General features: G+C 45.4%; 1 protein-coding gene and 7 non-coding genes across 8 annotated transcripts; 2 read left to right on the forward strand and 6 right to left on the reverse strand.

Moving 5' to 3' along the window:
• Positions 1 to 2,029: 2,029 nt before the first annotated feature.
• On the reverse strand, positions 2,030 to 3,982 carry Abt1 (activator of basal transcription 1). The gene is made up of 3 exons (XM_005354934.3): positions 3,669 to 3,982; positions 2,977 to 3,176; positions 2,030 to 2,824 (listed from the first exon to the last, which is right to left on the reverse strand). Exons 1-3 carry the CDS (start codon positions 3,958 to 3,960, stop codon positions 2,462 to 2,464), a joined length of 855 nt encoding a protein of 284 aa, XP_005354991.1. The 5' UTR covers positions 3,961 to 3,982; the 3' UTR covers positions 2,030 to 2,461.
• Positions 3,983 to 5,860: 1,878 nt separating this feature from the next.
• Positions 5,861 to 5,947, reverse strand: Trnay-gua. The gene is given in 2 exon segments: positions 5,861 to 5,896; positions 5,911 to 5,947. It is a non-coding gene; the product is annotated as a tRNA-Tyr (tRNA).
• A 919-nt stretch (positions 5,948 to 6,866) lies between these two features.
• On the reverse strand, positions 6,867 to 6,951 carry Trnay-gua. Its single transcript is given in 2 exon segments — positions 6,867 to 6,902; positions 6,915 to 6,951. It is a non-coding gene; the product is annotated as a tRNA-Tyr (tRNA).
• Positions 6,952 to 8,812: 1,861 nt separating this feature from the next.
• Trnay-gua lies at positions 8,813 to 8,909 on the reverse strand. The gene is made up of 2 exons: positions 8,873 to 8,909; positions 8,813 to 8,848 (listed from the first exon to the last, which is right to left on the reverse strand). It is a non-coding gene; the product is annotated as a tRNA-Tyr (tRNA).
• Positions 8,910 to 10,945: 2,036 nt separating this feature from the next.
• On the forward strand, positions 10,946 to 11,018 carry Trnaa-agc. Its single transcript has one exon. It is a non-coding gene; the product is annotated as a tRNA-Ala (tRNA).
• Positions 11,019 to 12,651: 1,633 nt separating this feature from the next.
• On the reverse strand, positions 12,652 to 12,739 carry Trnay-gua. Its single transcript is given in 2 exon segments — positions 12,652 to 12,687; positions 12,703 to 12,739. It is a non-coding gene; the product is annotated as a tRNA-Tyr (tRNA).
• Positions 12,740 to 15,467: 2,728 nt separating this feature from the next.
• Positions 15,468 to 15,540, forward strand: Trnak-cuu. Its single transcript has one exon. It is a non-coding gene; the product is annotated as a tRNA-Lys (tRNA).
• A 401-nt stretch (positions 15,541 to 15,941) lies between these two features.
• Positions 15,942 to 16,013, reverse strand: Trnap-agg. The gene has a single exon. It is a non-coding gene; the product is annotated as a tRNA-Pro (tRNA).
• Positions 16,014 to 16,791: the final 778 nt, after the last annotated feature.

The following is a 16,791-nucleotide window of genomic DNA, read 5'->3' on the forward strand; positions in this document are numbered from 1 at the left end:
AAATAAATAAAAAAAAATAAAATAAAAAGACCAATTTAAGAGGCTGGAGAGATAGCTCAGCAGTTAAGAACACTGGCTTTTCTTCCAGAGGGCCCAGGGTTCAATTCCCAGCACCCACATGACAGATCACAACTATCCTTAACTTCAGTTCCAGGGGATATAACATCCTCACTCAGACATACATGCAGGCAAAACACCAATACACATAAAAAAATTATTTTAAAAAGATCATTTTTAAAAGCAAAAGAACTATTCCTTACATTTAACCCACATCAGGCTATAACTAATTTCCAGGGATAACCATCAAAAAAAATCAAGCCAGTCCACATCCTGGATGGATTTCCGGCCGGGATTCAGTCAATATGGGCACAATGACCTTAACTGCACTTGACTCCACACTGACTTACAAGCTGGGGTTATTTTTGGCTCTAACTCCACACTACAGATCCTACAGCCAGTGACAAAGTGGCAAGGTACTTTTAGAACCTGGCCTATCCCAGGGAACACAAGGATCACAGTGCAGAGCTTTGGAGTCAGTTGAGGGAGCAGGCTCCACCTTCCTCCACAGGATAGGATAAGAGCCCTAAACACCCAACTTTGGAAATCTGAAATATACCTAAAAAGTAGAAAATGCTCATTGCTTCGCTGTCTTATTTTTGAAGCATCTCCACTAATACTTGGTTCTTTATCGTGGTTTTTTTTTTTTTTTAGACAACATGGCCTGGCCATCCTAGAACTCACCAGTAAACTAGCTTGACCTTGAACTCACAGAGATCTACCTACCTCTGTCTCCTGCATTAAAGGCTTGCACAAAGCCCAGCTAACAATGTCTCATTACTGTGCTCTAGTCACACACAGAACCAGGTGAGTGTCTTCTGTTAACTTTCACCCTGTTCTTACCATTGCTCCTGTACAAGAGGCTTAATGTGGAAACAGTGGGTTTAAACAGCGGCCCAGATGAAGATGCAGCTCTCCCTTTAAGCTACGTGACTCTTTATAAGACAAAGACCTTTCTGCTACTCCTTACCACTGTCACAAGTAGATAATAGTTCCCGAACTGCTTGTCAAGTAAACATTACAGGTAAAGTGCAGAACATTTTCTTCAGGATTTTTATAATCTCTCTCCTCACAGCAACTCAAAGAGTTTGCCAAACACACTGAAACCCTAAGGAGTGAAAGATAAAAGTTCAATCTTCAGTCCTAAGAACACCAAGGAAACAAATAAAATAGGAGGAATGCCACCCCAGACAGAAATCAATGCACCAGCCCCACAGAAGCAGGGAAGCCAGCCTGACATCCTATCGGACTTGCTCTCGAAGAAATGCACCTGAGCTTGTAGAGAAGGGAGCAGGGCCAGGGTGTCAGGCTGTTGGAAGAGAAGTCTCAGAAGGTGCTGAGGAGGGTGGTTCATGTGACAGAGCCACAGTGTGGACAGGGCTGAGGAGGTGGAATAGAGACAGGAACAGGGGCTGTAAAAGCAGGTGGAAAAGACCCATGAAGAACTGGCGCATACACCAGCTGTCTTTCTTCCCTACATCTAGTAGTATCTTTCTTAACATGTGTATAATTTTTATACATAACCACAAACCAAAATGAGTACTGAAACATTTTAAAAGATGGGGTTTATGATAACTTCAAGATGAGAAACTTATCGTACAAAGAAAAGGAACACACATTATTTTATGTGTATGTATGTATGTATAACATTGAAGCTTGGTTTGTTGACACACACCTATAATCTCAGCTATTTGGGAGGCTGAGACAGGATTTCAAGTTCAGGGCCTACCTGACCAGAGTTAGTTCAAGGCTTACCAGTAACTTACAGAATGAACTCATGGCTAGCCTGAACACTTGAGTGAGGCCCTATCTCAAAATGAGTCATGAGCAGACAAGGATTATGTCTGCACCAGAGTAACTGAGTTTGGCTTCAAAAAGAAGTTGAAACTCATTCAACGATTCCCACCTGAAAAACTAAACACATACAATTTTTTGTTTTGTTTTTTAAAACAGGGTTTCTCTGAAGCTTTGGATTATTTTTTATTTTCAAACAAAAACTTCAAATTGAGCCACTAAGCCAATTCCTGTTAATTCTGCCGCCTACCACAGATCACATGGGCTTGTCATGGCTACGCTAGTGGAAGGCAAATCCACACTTTTCAAGCCAGAAATTGTTAGGAGCCCACTGAGAAAGAGGCAGGCAACCAAATGTCCAACAAAAGAAAACAGGTACTTCCAGGAGTAATCAACCTGCAAAGTAAGCTCTCAACTGGGCACTTACAGGATTTGATCAGGGTAGGTAAAAGAGGCCTACAAAAAAGTCTTTTTACCAGACTCTTGGTCTGCGGAATAGAGAGAAAGTATCTTCCTGGGCTGTGGGTTACACTCTGCGGGGGACAGACCAGCAGAGAGCAGGGCTGGTAGGTACAAGTGGCTTCTTTTTCCACCAGGAGTCCCTTGCTGGCTATGGTTCTTCTTTGCTCTCTGCAGGTGGAGGGGCTCCAAAGATCTTGGCCAGGAGCCCTTTGTTGGATCGGGCCTGGTCCTGGGCGTCTGCCAGTCGAGCGCGTTCCCGCCCTCCTGGCCGTGCTGTCTTCCGGGCCCTCAGCTCCTGCTCAGTGGGACGCTGAGCAAATGTCCAGGAGCTATTCGGGCGAGTAGCATCCCCATCCGCTGCAAGGAAGCGTTTTCCCCGTTCGACACTTTGAAGATAGAAGTCAGTCTCTCGCTTTGCTTGGGCGACCTCTGCTCTTAGGCGCTGTCTCCGTACCTGGCGCTCAAAGGCAAGGTGTTCACTGAGATGCGACCAAGTAAAACGATGCAAATACTGTGGCCAGGAAAACAAGAAAAGGTCAGGACAGGGAAGACCAACCAGAACTGGAGAAGAAACTGGGAGCTGTTTAGAGCTAGTAAGGGGGACAGTGCGTCTGGGCTAGGGCTGGGGGGACTAATGAGTGGCAGAGAAACCTAGAATCTCACCTTGAGGTTCCACAGGTCGTAACGGAAGGGGCTGCGCCTGCGGGCACCCATGGGCGTGTTATGTAGACTGGCTGCCACTCGCTTGGCTATGCGCTTGTCACGGAATTCCACCCAGCCTTCTGTATAGTCCTTGCTGTATTTAGCTGCCTTCTTCCCTCCTGCAGCCGCTGCTGCCTTCTTTTTGCGTCTCACAAAGCGGTCTGTGGGCCAAACATAGCGAACATCCTGGTCAAGCATCCACCGAGACACACCTCCGCTTGGTTGGAAGTTCAAACCTGCTAGCTCGGGTGTTAGTTCACAGCTGCTGATGGAAAAGGTGCAGACTGCCCTTTCTTTCACTCATTTCTCTCTTCAAATGCAACTCCCTGAACACCAAGAGCCACACCAGTTCCCACCTCCGTCTCCAAACTGTGCACGTCAAGAGGTGGAAGAGGCTGAAGGAGGCTAATCATAATACACTATTTCAGGGATTACGTGAATATCAAGGGTATCTTTCATGCCTTATTACTGCACTCTATTCGCTCACCCTCTCCATTTTCCTTCCTCCGCCCCAGCCTTCTAAGAGACGTGAATGGTACAGATTTCACAGCTAAGTAGGAAAAGTCTCTCCCACGCCTCATGCGTGTACAGCCTGCAATAAATTGTGCCCACCTGCCTGCATCGCCACCCTCTCCCTTCGACGCAGGGCTTACCTTCTGCCTGGAAGAAAACGCGTCCCACCTCACCGTAGGCGCTGAGCAGGTTGCGAACGTGCAAGGGCCGGAATCGCGGCGGGACGTGTCCCAGGTAAACAATACCCGGCACTACCCTCTTTTTCTTCTTGCTGCTGCCGTCGCAGTCCGCTTCCTCGGGCTCCTCCTGCTCCTCCGCCGCATCTGCATTCCCCTCTGCCTCGTCCTGCGATCCTCCCTCCATCGGCGCCTTTCGCTCTTCCACCAACGCCGCGGCTTTCATGATGGCGGATACGGGGCACACGGCAACCATAAATGTGTCGCTACCCGATGACGCACATCCTGCGAGCGGATCTGCGGCCAGGGAGGGGAATAAAAGTGGCCTATGACGTAAATTTCGTGTGCTGGTCTGCAGCGTGGGGCTGGGACAACCCCGTGAATACCAATCAAAAGATGGCGTGGTCGGTTGCGAGGCAGCGGAGGCGACAAGGTAAACACGAATGGACGTTCAGAGCCGGACTCCAGGTCTGTGGCGGGGCGGAGCAAAGGGCGGGGTCTGGGGCGGGGCGAGAGGCAGGGGACGGGGCGGGGGCGGGGCAAGAACGGGGCGGACCCCACAGACTTCTCTCTTGAGTAAGAGGCGGAGCCACGGGCAGTGAGTCCCTGAAGAATGCCACCCCGGCTTGAGGCAATCTCTCAAGGACTATTTTTAATTTTTATTTTTTAATGTGCACGAATTTTTTTGCGTGCATGCACCAAATACGTGTCCTGGTGCGTCTCACGGGTTTTTTTTTTTTTTTTGCAGAATTTGTTGGGAGAGTTTTGTGTTGCAGAGACCAAAACAGTATTTTATTTTAGGACGGTGGTGCAAATAAGGTTGAGGGGGATAACTCATCTTTTAAAAAGCTTTATGAAGTTCAACTTGTAAATTTCAGTCAGAGCTTTGAAGTTTTCATTATTTGAAATTTCAACAGAGTTTTAAACATTTTAAAATTAAAGTTTTTGAAGCCGCGTATAAACTTGCACATAGAATTTTGGAATCATAATTGGGTTTGTCCTTTTAAATTTTAAACGCGAAGCCGGGCGATGGTGGCGCACGCCTTTAATCCCAGCACTCGGGAGGCAGAGCCAGGTGGATCTCTGTGAGTTCGAGACCAGCCTGGTCTACAGAGCTAGTTCCAGGACAGGCTCCAAAGCCACAGAGAAACCCCTGTCTCGAAAAACAAAAACAAAAAAACAAAAAAAAAAAAAGAAATTTAAACGCGCCTCTGGTGACTTCAAATTTAACTTGGTGGATATTGAAATCTTTAAATGTGTTAGTTATTTAAAGACCTCTCCCTCACTACTGTCGTGCGCGAATCTATTTCTATTGCCAGTTGATAAACGAAGGACGAGGGGTAGCATCGCTCAGTTTTGCTTTCCGGCCGCTCTTCGGTCAGTACCCTGCGCAGCCTCGGGGCAGCCGCCAGGGGGCGCGATCCTCTCACCAGCCGCTCGCCTGCGCCGCTAAGTGGCCGGCTCTCGATATTGGGACCCACGCGGTGACAGCCGCGGTGCCTCTGGCTCCTATGCGCAGCTGCCGAGGCGCCAGCGATACTGCTAGATTTCGTGAAATAAGAGTCCCTCCTGCTTTACGGAGCCTAGGACGACCCTGAGGATTAAGTGTTCCCTCGCCGAGGCCCGACATAATTTCTCATCCTCCATCGCCAGGAAGATTATAGAGAACTGAAGCCGGGACAACTGTGTCGGCTGGCTGCGGGAGTTATTTGTAAAACTCGGGTGCATCTGAAGGCCGAATAATTAAACCTGGGTTTCTCGGGAGTTTGTTTTGGTGCTTTCATTGAACTTTCTGTTGGCTACCTCTGCTCCTTGTCGGGTGCGGGGAGAGCAGACTCCTGCTTTTAATTTTTAACTGATTACTTCACCAGCAATGGTGAGGTGGAAGAAGGAAGTTAAGTTCCAGATCAGCCTGGCCTACAAGAGAGACACTTTTAAAATTTAATTATTTTTAAAACGTATGAATATAGTAGAGGATCGTGAAGAATCGTTGAATCGTCAATGATTGAACACGAAAATCTCATGGGGTTGTTTTTGCATTTGCTTATTTCACACCAACTTCTGTAATTGTGTATGTCCACATGACATTGGTTCGCGGTGTTTTCCTTTAAAATCCTGGTAATCCAGTGGATGGTGAGCCATTTTCAAAAGGCAATTCCTTCGAGCCGGATTCGAACCAGCGACCTAAGGATTACCAGCATCACACCTACAGTCCTCCGCTCTACCAACTGAGCTATCGAAGGAACATGCCAACATTGTTTTTTTAAGACTTATAAAATAGCTGGTAGATTTGTTGCAATTCATCTGATTTGTTGTAAAATAAATGATAAGGAAGAGTTTTTGAAGTACTAGAGATTCTAAAATTAGCTAATGATCACACCGCATGTGTGTAAGAACATGTTTGAAATGTGTGCTCTTAATGCATAAGTGTTTCGCATAGACTTCCAAAAACTGCTCCTAGGAAGGTGCGTGCCCTGAATCCTTCCGGAGGGAAACATCATCCCCTTGATGTACTTCCCCTGCTGTGCTCTCCTTTCTCTGCTAACAGTGAGAGAAAATGACAAGTGATACCATAGGCAGACAATACTATCCTGAGCACAGTTGTCGCCCATTTCACCAGAGAAACACGTGATTCTCTCCTTTCTGAATGAGGAAAACCAGGGGTAGACACAAGTGCACGAGAGACCTTTAACGTGGATCTAGAAAATGAGGGAAACTTGCTATTTTGCACAATTGTAATGAAGCAAATAAATGAAACATTAGACATACACCTCAAACAGTAATTTTAACCACTCCGTTTTTAAGTGTCCTGCCGTGCTTGGCTAATGAGCACCGATGGTGCCATTCAGCTTCCTGATCCTAAGACAGAAAAATGAAGTACCATCGGGAAAAACAAGAAGCAATCCTGGGATATTTGTATGGGATATATGAATTATGAAAAGTTTATAAATTATGACATGTATGAAAATCTTTCTAGGATGTTTATCTATAAAAAATTATCTCGTTAAAATTGCAGGCCTAAACTGATTGTAGCTTATATGCATGAACTTAAATCGCCTCCAAATCTGAACTTCTAAAGTTGGTTAAATATATCGGTGCATATTATCTTTTGACAATAGAATCAATTCAATTGTCATTGAGTCTGTGCCATTAAAACAATCCTCCTTCGAGCCGGATTCGAACCAGCGACCTAAGGATATCAATTACCACCTACAGTCCTCCGCTCTACCAACTGAGCTATCGAAGGAAGCTACCTTCCTTCAAGTCAGGCACTTGATGATTTATGGAATAGCCAGTTGTTGGATTCTACTTTTGGATTCATTCAAAATGACAGCTACCAGGAAAGTCTCTTAAGGTACTAGGACATCGTTTTTATTGTCCCACTGTGCTGTCCTGTCTCTCTAGGACCTCCTCCCTCTGCTAAAAGTGAGAGAAAATAGCAACAGTATCATAGATAATGCGTCCTGATACAGAGCTATTGCCCAGTTCAGAGACAAGCATGATTCTCTTTTCTGAAGACTAAGGTAGGTAAGGGTGAATGCAACTGAATGAGACACAAAACTTGAGAGGCTTTTGACATGTGTTTTAGTTCTGTTCCTCTCATTGTGTTAAAATGCTATGACCAAAAGCGACTTGGGGAGGAAAGGGTTTATTTAACTTACACATCTTGCTCAGTCTATCATAAGGGAAACCTGGGCAGAAATTCAAGCAGGCAGGCACTTGGGAGCAGGAAATGAAGCCGATAACATGGAAGATAAGTGCTGCTTACTGGTTTGCTTACTCAGCCTGCTTTCTTACACAAGCCAGGGCCACTTGCCTAGCAGTGGCACCGTCCACAGTGGCACCACCCACAGCGGGCTGAGCCATCCACATCAATCATTCATCATGAAAATTCGTCATGGAAATGCCCGCAGAGACTTGCCTACAAGTCAGTATGGTAGAGGCATTTTCGAAACTTCTTCCAGATGACGAGCTGCGTCAAGATGACAAAACCTAGCCAGCACTGCATGTATTTAGGAATGGAGTGGCCCTTGTATATTGAACAATTATACTGGAACAAAAGTTAATAAATGTAAACATCCTATATTTAAGTATGCTGTTATGTTTGCCTAGAGACCACCTATGGGCCACTCAGCTTCCTGGTGCCACGACAGAAAAATGAGTCCCATGGGAGAACATGGCAAGCCGTTCAGGGAAGCTTTTATTTATTTGTTGGAATTTATACGTTTTAAAGTTTATTAATTATGAGAGGTAAGGAAAGCATATAGAATTTATGGAAATATTTCTAGTATTCTGGAGGTCTGCGACACGTACAGCAATGTCGAGGATTCCAGGTTTTGGCTAGTGTCAGAGACTGAAGCGGAGGGAGAGTGGGGAGCTGAGGGAAGGCTCTGAGTAAGGAGCTGAGGCGGTCTAGGTGCTTCAGAAAACCTCTAAGAAAGAAAAACCAAAACGCAGCCACCAACAGCAAAATCAAACCTGCAGATCTTTACGGGCTCTGCCTAGATTCTCCTGCTTCAACCTCTCCAGTTGATTGGATTCCAGTATTAGTATCTACACCCATCATCTGTCATTTGGGAGATGTTAATCGTCTTCGCCCGTAGTGGGAAAGAGGAGGAAGAGGAGGAGGAGGACCAGCCCCTCTTTTATACCCTCACTGGGACCTTTTCCCAATCTCACGGTCCCTAGTGAGAGGATCTCACATTTTAGGTGTGCATAGTACTGTCGGAGGTGGGTGGAGCGTGTTGGGGACACACTGTGCAAAAGGGACTGAACTGATGGCTTTCTCTTGGAAATGGTACGTGACGTTTTGCTTTGGGGTATGCTTGGCATAGCCTCAAAATTCTTCCTATGCCAAGACCAACTGGTCCCGACCACAGAGGACCCCACTGGCTGTCGCCTATGTCCTGATTCCTGGGAAAAAATAGTCTTGGGAGCAGGGTGACCCTTGACATTCTACATATCCAGTGGGTATAAATTAGAGGAACTAGAGCAACCAGGAGGCAGTAAGTAAGTGACGGGTTATCAAAGTCTGTCTAAAGGAAACTTACGCTTTAGGGGAGACTGTTATTAAATTATATGTTCCTTACGATGCATCAAAACACTCGTCCTTCGAGCCGGATTCGAACCAGCGACCTAAGGATGTCTCAGGAGAGGGTGAAACTCCACTACAGTCCTCCGCTCTACCAACTGAGCTATCGAAGGAGATGAGAGACCTATTCTTAGGAATGTTGTATTATCTCTATTTTGTTAAGTTGCCATAACTATTTTTAAAGTAATCTCTTTAAACAGTTGGGATATTTTATATAATAATGTTGATAGTTTCATGGGTATATATAAAAAAACAAAACAAACTAGTAAGATTTGCTGTCTCCTAGATACTCTGTAGCCTGTCCTTCCTCTTAGACTTGTCCAGGTTTGCTAGATAAATGGTATGGTTGCATTAAGTTTGAGACAACTGAGGAAAGTCGTGGTGGGTGGGGAGAGCAATGACCTTTTGTCATTCTGGTGCCCTGGCATTTCTTCCTGGAAGTCGGGAAAGTGGTGCCATTTAGCAACTGTCAACACTTCAGAGTAGGATGGAAAATATTCCTCATCTTGGAGCACCCCTGGAAATCCAGAGTTTGGAAAGGTAACACCCATCCCAGTGTTTCTGGAAACCCAAGCTTTGTTCCTGCTGAAGACCTCGGGCCATGAGTGTAACCACGCCAGCAGATGGGGACGTGCCTTGGGAGTGAACTACCCTGCTCCCGTTGCACGCCTACACTTATCAGTGTCGTTTGAAGGTTAAATATTGGCCAGAGTGGGCAGACTCTGTCCAGTAAGGAGAAAGAATCTCGACAGTGGTGAATAGCAAGTCAAGTCTATGAGAGGAATAATAGGAATACGGTTTTAGCATCTGAGATTTAAAATCTTTTATGTGCAGGGAGCTTCTTTCCACAGAAAGTAATTTTCTTTTTGTCAACCTCGACTGTAATAAATAAGCAAAAGAGAAAAGCAAACGTTAAGGGTGGTCCAAAGACCCTGGAAAGGCTTGTGTGGGCGCCTTGCACAGCTCATAGGCACAGGATCGGGTTTTTGGTTGTGTGTTTCTCTTTCTTTTCTTTCCTTTTCCTATTTGTTTATTCATTATGTATTCCTATTTAAAGGAGATTGTTTTCCAGCTCTGACTGGCCTGGTATTCAGGAAATGGCCCAGACGGGGCCTCCAACTCAGCCCCAACCGACTCAAGAACCAGTGGCTTAAATATGTTTCACCTTCTCCCTTTCAACTTTTATTATCTTACTCCGATTTTAATGAATTTTTTTAAAATAAACTTTAAGCTCACAAGAGGAAGCCTCTTTTGCTGAACTTTCAGAAGAAAAGGCAGCTGCGCTTATTGAGTGGGGGTTTCACCTGCTCTTCTCATCGATGTCAGGCCTCTGACCATGTCTAGTCCACCCCTCTGCTCACCACCAGAGCCCTAGCTAAGACCTGGAGGTCCACCTGATACTCGGCCTCCAGGTCCGAGGTAGGGCTCTGGGCTAGACATTGCCAGCTCCGTAAGTCCAGAAGGAAAAAAAAGCAATTACTACTTCTCTCTTTTTGCAAAGACTTCTCTAGTCTGAAACTATATATATATCCACTCCTAGCCGAAGGTGGTGGAATATTCCTGAAAGAAGGCAGGGCGCCAAAGCCCAGCCTCACCGCCTGGGAAATTAGTGTTTTTCTCGGCCGAAAGCTTATTTTCTCTCTGGCATCTGGTTTGTGTACACAGGGTCCCAGTGTCAATTTCTTGCCAATCCCAGGACCATTTCAGTGATCTCCGAGTCCTGGCCCCCTGAACGTACCCCAGTGACCTCCGCCGAACAGGCGGTACTGTCTGTCGTCTGTCCCGGGCGGAAGTCACCCCGGAGCTGTTCCGCGACTACCAAACCACAATCACACACTTTTAGCTTCGTTTTGCTATGGTAACCCAAGCTGGTCTCAAAGAGGCCATTTTCCTCCTGCCTCAGGACCCCTTTCTTCTCCCTACTTGCAGTTCTGGGGTTACGGAACACCACACCCAGCCTTAAATGCGACATTTCACCTTCTCCATTTCAGTTTTATCATCTTGCCCAGATTTCACTGGGCTTTTAAAAGCAAACGTTAAACCCCGAGAAAAAGAAAGTCTCTATTTGGTGGATTGAAAAATACTGTCTGGTGTTGAATTACATCCAGATATGAAAAGGGAGCAAGGCAGCAAGTGTGCAACACCAGGTGGGGAATTAGCTCAAATGGTAGAGCGCTCGCTTAGCATGCGAGAGGTAGCGGGATCGATGCCCGCATTCTCCAGTTTTTCCACCCTTCGGGTTCCCCTACCCTCCCAATCATATTTTGCCAGAGCAAGAGCAGCTTGCTGGAGGCACCACCTCCCTCACTCTAAAGACCCCTTTTAACTTCTCGGGTTCCCTCAGCAACCCGGGAGGGCCTGCTTGTTGCCACACTCTTCTATGGGAAATGGCCGACTTCTTCGAGAGATTTCCCGCACGACTTGGAGAGCTGGAGTTTTGTTACTTTTGAGAGACTTCGCAGGTCTACATTCAGTTATTTGATAATATCTTTTTATTCACTATTTCCCGTTTTCCGATCAAGTTCTTAAAGCATTCCCCTTTGTTAATAAGATGAGGAATCTAGGTGTATCTGAATCTAGGTCGTTTGCTTATTTCTTTCAGTTCTAGAACATCCCAGAACACCGTACAAGGTATGGAAAGAAATGGGTGGGAACTTACTGTGCCTTGCAGAGAAGCCTATTCCAGGACTATCTAATACATTTTGTATCCGAGGCCCAAACATTATCTTTGAAAAAGAAAATTGGATTTTTTTTATTTTATTTTATTTTATTTTTTTTTGCCCCCAACACACTTTCAAAACACAAGAGCTTCCGGAACTGCCAGCTCAGACATGTCTGCAACTAGGCCGACCTCGTGGTTTTTCATGTTGGTAATTTAAGATCGTTATGGTTTACAACGAAAATTGAAAATAATTTGCTACGAGAATAAAAGTTCTGACACATGGGATGGAAGGTGCAAGGAATCTTGCATAACTTCTGATCGACCTAAAACCTTTGTCAATTACGTTGTCTTACTTGCTCTGTTTGAGAGTCTTCCACAGTGTATCTGAGAATCACATTTTTGTATCTGAGATCACATTTTTGAGAGCAGAAGTAACGTAGTTTAATGGAATCAGCACAAAAGTAGCAAATACGTTCTACTGATACTGAGCTGTCTTTAATCTCCTTTTGCATTTCTCTCCTTAAGCTACCATTTCTTTTCTAGCAGTGCCTTTTGTTTTGTTTTGAAAACAAAGGCTCACTTTACCGCCAGGGCAGGCCGGAGACTCCTGGTTGATAAACCCGCTGCTACATAAGCCTAGCAGTGTTTTAGAAGCCCTTGCAGCTCATTAAAATCATTTGCATACCTTTTGAAATTAGCACCGGTTGTAAAATATCTCCAGGTGATTCTGATATTCGCCAGGTTTTCCCAGCTGCTTGAAAACAAACAACAACAGCAACAATAAACCACCGTTACACGGTAAAGCTAAGCAGATTGGACAGTTGCGGCTGAGGAGCTTGAGCCTGAGGTCCGGCTGCTGAGAACTCTCCGGCCACTGGAGGGCGCGCGTGCCCCACCGATTGCCCGAGGGACTCGCGCGGGGTTTGAGGGCGCACTCCTGGCTCCAGACCCCGGCCGAGACGGTGTTCCTGGTCCCTGTCCTCAAGGGACAAGGATCTTCAAAGGGATGAGTTTATGTGAGCTATTAAGTCGAAGCCTGCTTGCAAGCATTAAAAATTATTACAGCGAATAAGTTTAAAAAATTATATTCATTTCTCTGTACATCGAGAATAGTGTTAGTCTGATTCAAATATTGAAGATCCCACCCAATTCTCTAGAGGGTGCACAGAAAAAAAATAGCCAAAACTAGGGTCTCCTTCGAGCCGGATTCGAACCAGCGACCTAAGGATGACCGGATTATTCAACTACAGTCCTCCGCTCTACCAACTGAGCTATCGAAGGGCCCACGTGTATTTTCTTCCCACCGGGGATGCCATCTCTGCGTCATTAGACCCTGTGTCTTATTCATTTTGTAAGAGGTTGTTTTTTTTTTCCGTCTTTCTTTCATTTTTCTTCTTTTTCTTAATTTAGTGCCTCCTCAAAACCAAATTTCTGTCACTTAGTGCCTTGGCCCCAGAAGAAAATGGAGTTTGAAAACCAAGGAAACAAAACTATTCAGGACTTTGCGAGGACCAACTTTTATTGTGGTGAATTTAAACAGCCAGGTTTTGCCCCATATCAGCAAGATTTGAAACGTGTTAACCTCGATTTGCAACAAGAGTCTGTGACTGGCCCCGATGTAGTTGCTGCGTTCTCCTCCAATCCCAATACCAGGAAGTCAGGGCAGGGAGAACTCGGTGAATTCCACAGAGTGAGTTGGGGGACAGTCCAAGTGAGAGCCTGTATAAACAAACAAACAAACAAACAAAGATAGGATAGGGTAGGGTAAGGTAGAAGAGGATAGGATAACAGGATTTTCTGTTTCTTTCACCTAAGGCCCAGTCTGCCCTGCAAACTGCACTGAGTCCCTGCATCTCTGTATCCTTTTTTTGTGTCTCTCAAACTGCCACGGTGGTCTAAAGAACGCACTTGCCTGTATGGATGGAAGAAACAGTCCTTGAATACACTCGGTTGCTCAGTGATTTCTCAGTCTGTGCCCTTCATCCAGAGCCTTGCTAAGTTCAAAGGTGATCCTGCGCCTAGCCGGTCCAGCAGATGACTGCCCTCTGGTTGGTGTTTCTTGTCTCTCGCCAAGGAGCTCGTGCACTGCCTGCAGATGACCTCTCATGAGAAAAGCTCACAGAAGACTTTCTAAGTCAATTCACTCACATTGACTGACCATTTTATATAGAAAAGATGATGTGCATTCAGTGGAGCAAACATTCGAGTACCTCCCGAAAGACTGAGCATCACAGGCTGTTTCTCTTGGTTACTTGTCTTCCTGGTGTGAACTAAACTGTGTCTGTATGGAATTCAGAGCACGAAGCCTTGACCCTCGGTGGGGCTGTATTTGGAAGAAGGAAGTAATTAAAAGTAAGTGAGACTAAGAAGATTTCAGCTCTAATAGAACTGTGTCTCCAAAAGACCCTGCGAGGGAGCTTTGCCGCACCCCCAAACAGCCAGAGAGTTGAGCACGGACTTCCTGGTCTCCCACTAGGAGAAGATTCAATCTCTTTATTTAAACCACCTGTAATCAGCTAATTCCATTTGTCAATCGATCTGAAAGACACTAGGGCTTCGCGCACTGTAGGTGAAATCCACTGTTGATGTTTCACTGCGTACATTCGAGCCACATCAACAAATCTAGGGAATCCACCCTCGTAGTTTTCTATACGTGATCGTGTTTGCCAGACCTAGGGAGCTGCCTTTCTGAACAGGGAGCACGCGAGTTGTTGTTGTTGTTCAATGGAATGGCTAGACTGTGGTGAGACATGACATATCAAATGGAGACATTAACATTCAGGTTCTTAGGTGCCGCGCCAGCACGGCAACTGTCGTTTTTCTGAGCGAGGGACGTCCGGGATTAACACACAACACAGCTCCAGGTTCTGCAGACAAGCCTTTATTCCACTTTCTCACACAGTATATACAGCCATCAGCAGGGGAGGCCAGGCCACCAAAAGCAGGAAGCTCATCACCGTAAACATCCTTAGAAACATTGCTGAAAACAACAGATTGTTCCTGTTTTTGTTCCTGTTTTCAACCAACCGCAAGAGTGCAAAACAGATCAAGTGGGGGTGCGAAGGCCTGTCCTCTAGGGACCCAACACTTAGGCAAAGGAAAAAGGAAGGCTTGGGTGGAGAGCAAGGGGAGGGTGACTGGTCATTCAGAAGTGGGTGTTTTTGCAAGGCAAGCTCAATGGCCTCCTACAGTGTTAACTGGATTTTTGGAATGCCGTAACCGTTACCATCGAAGCCCCTTCGCTTTGATTACCTACCAGTCAACTTTGGCTATGAATTTAGTCTTTCAGATTTTGAAAACAATTGAAAATGCGTCAAACCACATAGTTTTATTTCTTGCTATGAATTTATGAATTTGATAGGCAACCTAGCCGACTCAGCCTTCCTGACAGACACGTGATCAGCTGTCCTACCTCTACTTTGCTGCGGCTCTGCGGTAGTTCATCACCTGCCAACAGAAGCCTCCTCACCGAGCTGGTCCGCATTACTGTCCCCTTCAGGTCTGTTCTTAACACAAAGAATAAGGAAGCCGGTCGACTTGGTAGGTGGAGAACTCCAGCAGAAAGCATTGGTGGATCACGGAGAGAGAGGGCCCTGGATGAGGCCTTCGGAACTGAGCTCCTCTAGGACTAAGCGCAGAGTCAAGTTAGCAGCAAGGTCTGGGCTCTGGAAAAGCCCCAGTGATCCAGGAAACGTTCTGTGGTTAATGGGGGCGGGGGAAGGGAGGAAGGAAGAAGAAAGAGAGATCAAGATAGAAAGAGAAATAGAAAGAAAGAGGAAAAATAAGAAAGAAAAGATGAACACCAATGAACGAGAATGAGAAAAGGAAAACGTAAAGTAGAATACAGAGTAATAATTTGCTGCATTTTTTTATTATTACAGTTTCAGCTTACCTATAAAACTAATGTAAGTGACAAAACAAAATCTAAAGTTGCAATTCATGACTACCTTAAGGGAGCGAAAAGGATACACATTCTCTTATGAAAGTATAGAGACACATAACCACATGTGCCCGGCTAGCTCAGTCGGTAGAGCATGAGACTCTTAATCTCAGGGTCGTGGGTTCGAGCCCCACGTTGGGCGCAATCATTTTAAACTTGTGACAATTCTCTATTTTTATGTATCGTTATTATATAATTCATTACTATTGATAGAAGCAAAAACTATTTTCAGGGTTTGTAACTTTAAAACAATTCTAATTGCGACATCACTGCGAGCACTTATGGTACTAAACGTTGCGCCATGCAGAATTTAGAACCCCTGACTTTGGACGGCGCAGAGCTTCCTGACCTAGCGAGACTGAGTGAGACCCACTGAAAGAAAAAGTGAAAGTCAAATCTGAAAACAACTGATTTTAATTATGAGATTTCAAGATACAAACCAAAAAGAGTTCATAGAAAGCGGGCTTGCAAAAGAGAATGCGACACTGCCACCATTATGGGTACAGCTGAGTTTAAACTTAACTTTTCAGTGACAAAATACCTGGGCTCGTCCGGGATTTGAACCCGGGACCTCTCGCACCCTAAGCGAGAATCATACCCCTAGACCAACGAGCCTCTGATAGCAACTGTTGGCTACTTTTCTTAATTATTTAACAAACTCTATTTGTTTCTCCTAAGTAGATGTTTAGTATATATAATTTTTATTGCCTTTAACTCTGGTGATATTTTGTTTTGTTTGCTTATGTTATTTCCGATAAGCCTGGTTACTTGACTTTTCCGAAAGTTCCTTCTGTAAATGTCTGAGGACTGTATAAACACCTCTTGACCCACCCTTGTAAGAGAAACAATCGTAGCGTTTATTAAGAACAGTCTAATTCCGTCTCAGATTTACGTAATGGCTGTCTGGAAGCAAAACCCAAAAAAGCCCATTTGTGAGCAAACACGAAACTGAGTCATACGTGTCAGTAGGAGGCTGGTGGGGAAGCTGCCTGCACCATCCGCAAACCCACCTGGACCTCAAGACGACTTGACCCGGGAATTTTTCCCTCGGAAGATACTGCGAAGGTGGAAAACTTCACTACCCGAGATATACAGCCAGGAGTTCACTAATAAACAGAAAAATTAGCTGTTCAAGGAATGTAGAGATTAATAGGATTGGAATCCTGAAAAAAAGACAGAAGGAAAATGGGTCTGGTGAAAGGAGAGGAAAAACGTCAAGAAATAGACTGAGCAAAGGGGCGCCTAGTTTCACCGAACCAAATCAACGCTCTGACAGGCTAGAGCAGATTCCGGAATAGGGCTTAGCCTTTTCTTACTGAAAAGAGAAAGAGGGGGGGGAGGAGGGAGAAGGAAGAAAGGCAGGGAGAAGGGGAGAGGGGGAGAGAGAGAGAGA

Source organism: Microtus ochrogaster, chromosome 16, assembly GCF_000317375.1.
Source record: "Microtus ochrogaster isolate Prairie Vole_2 chromosome 16, MicOch1.0, whole genome shotgun sequence".
In the NCBI taxonomy this organism is placed as follows: Eukaryota; Metazoa; Chordata; class Mammalia; order Rodentia; family Cricetidae; genus Microtus; species Microtus ochrogaster.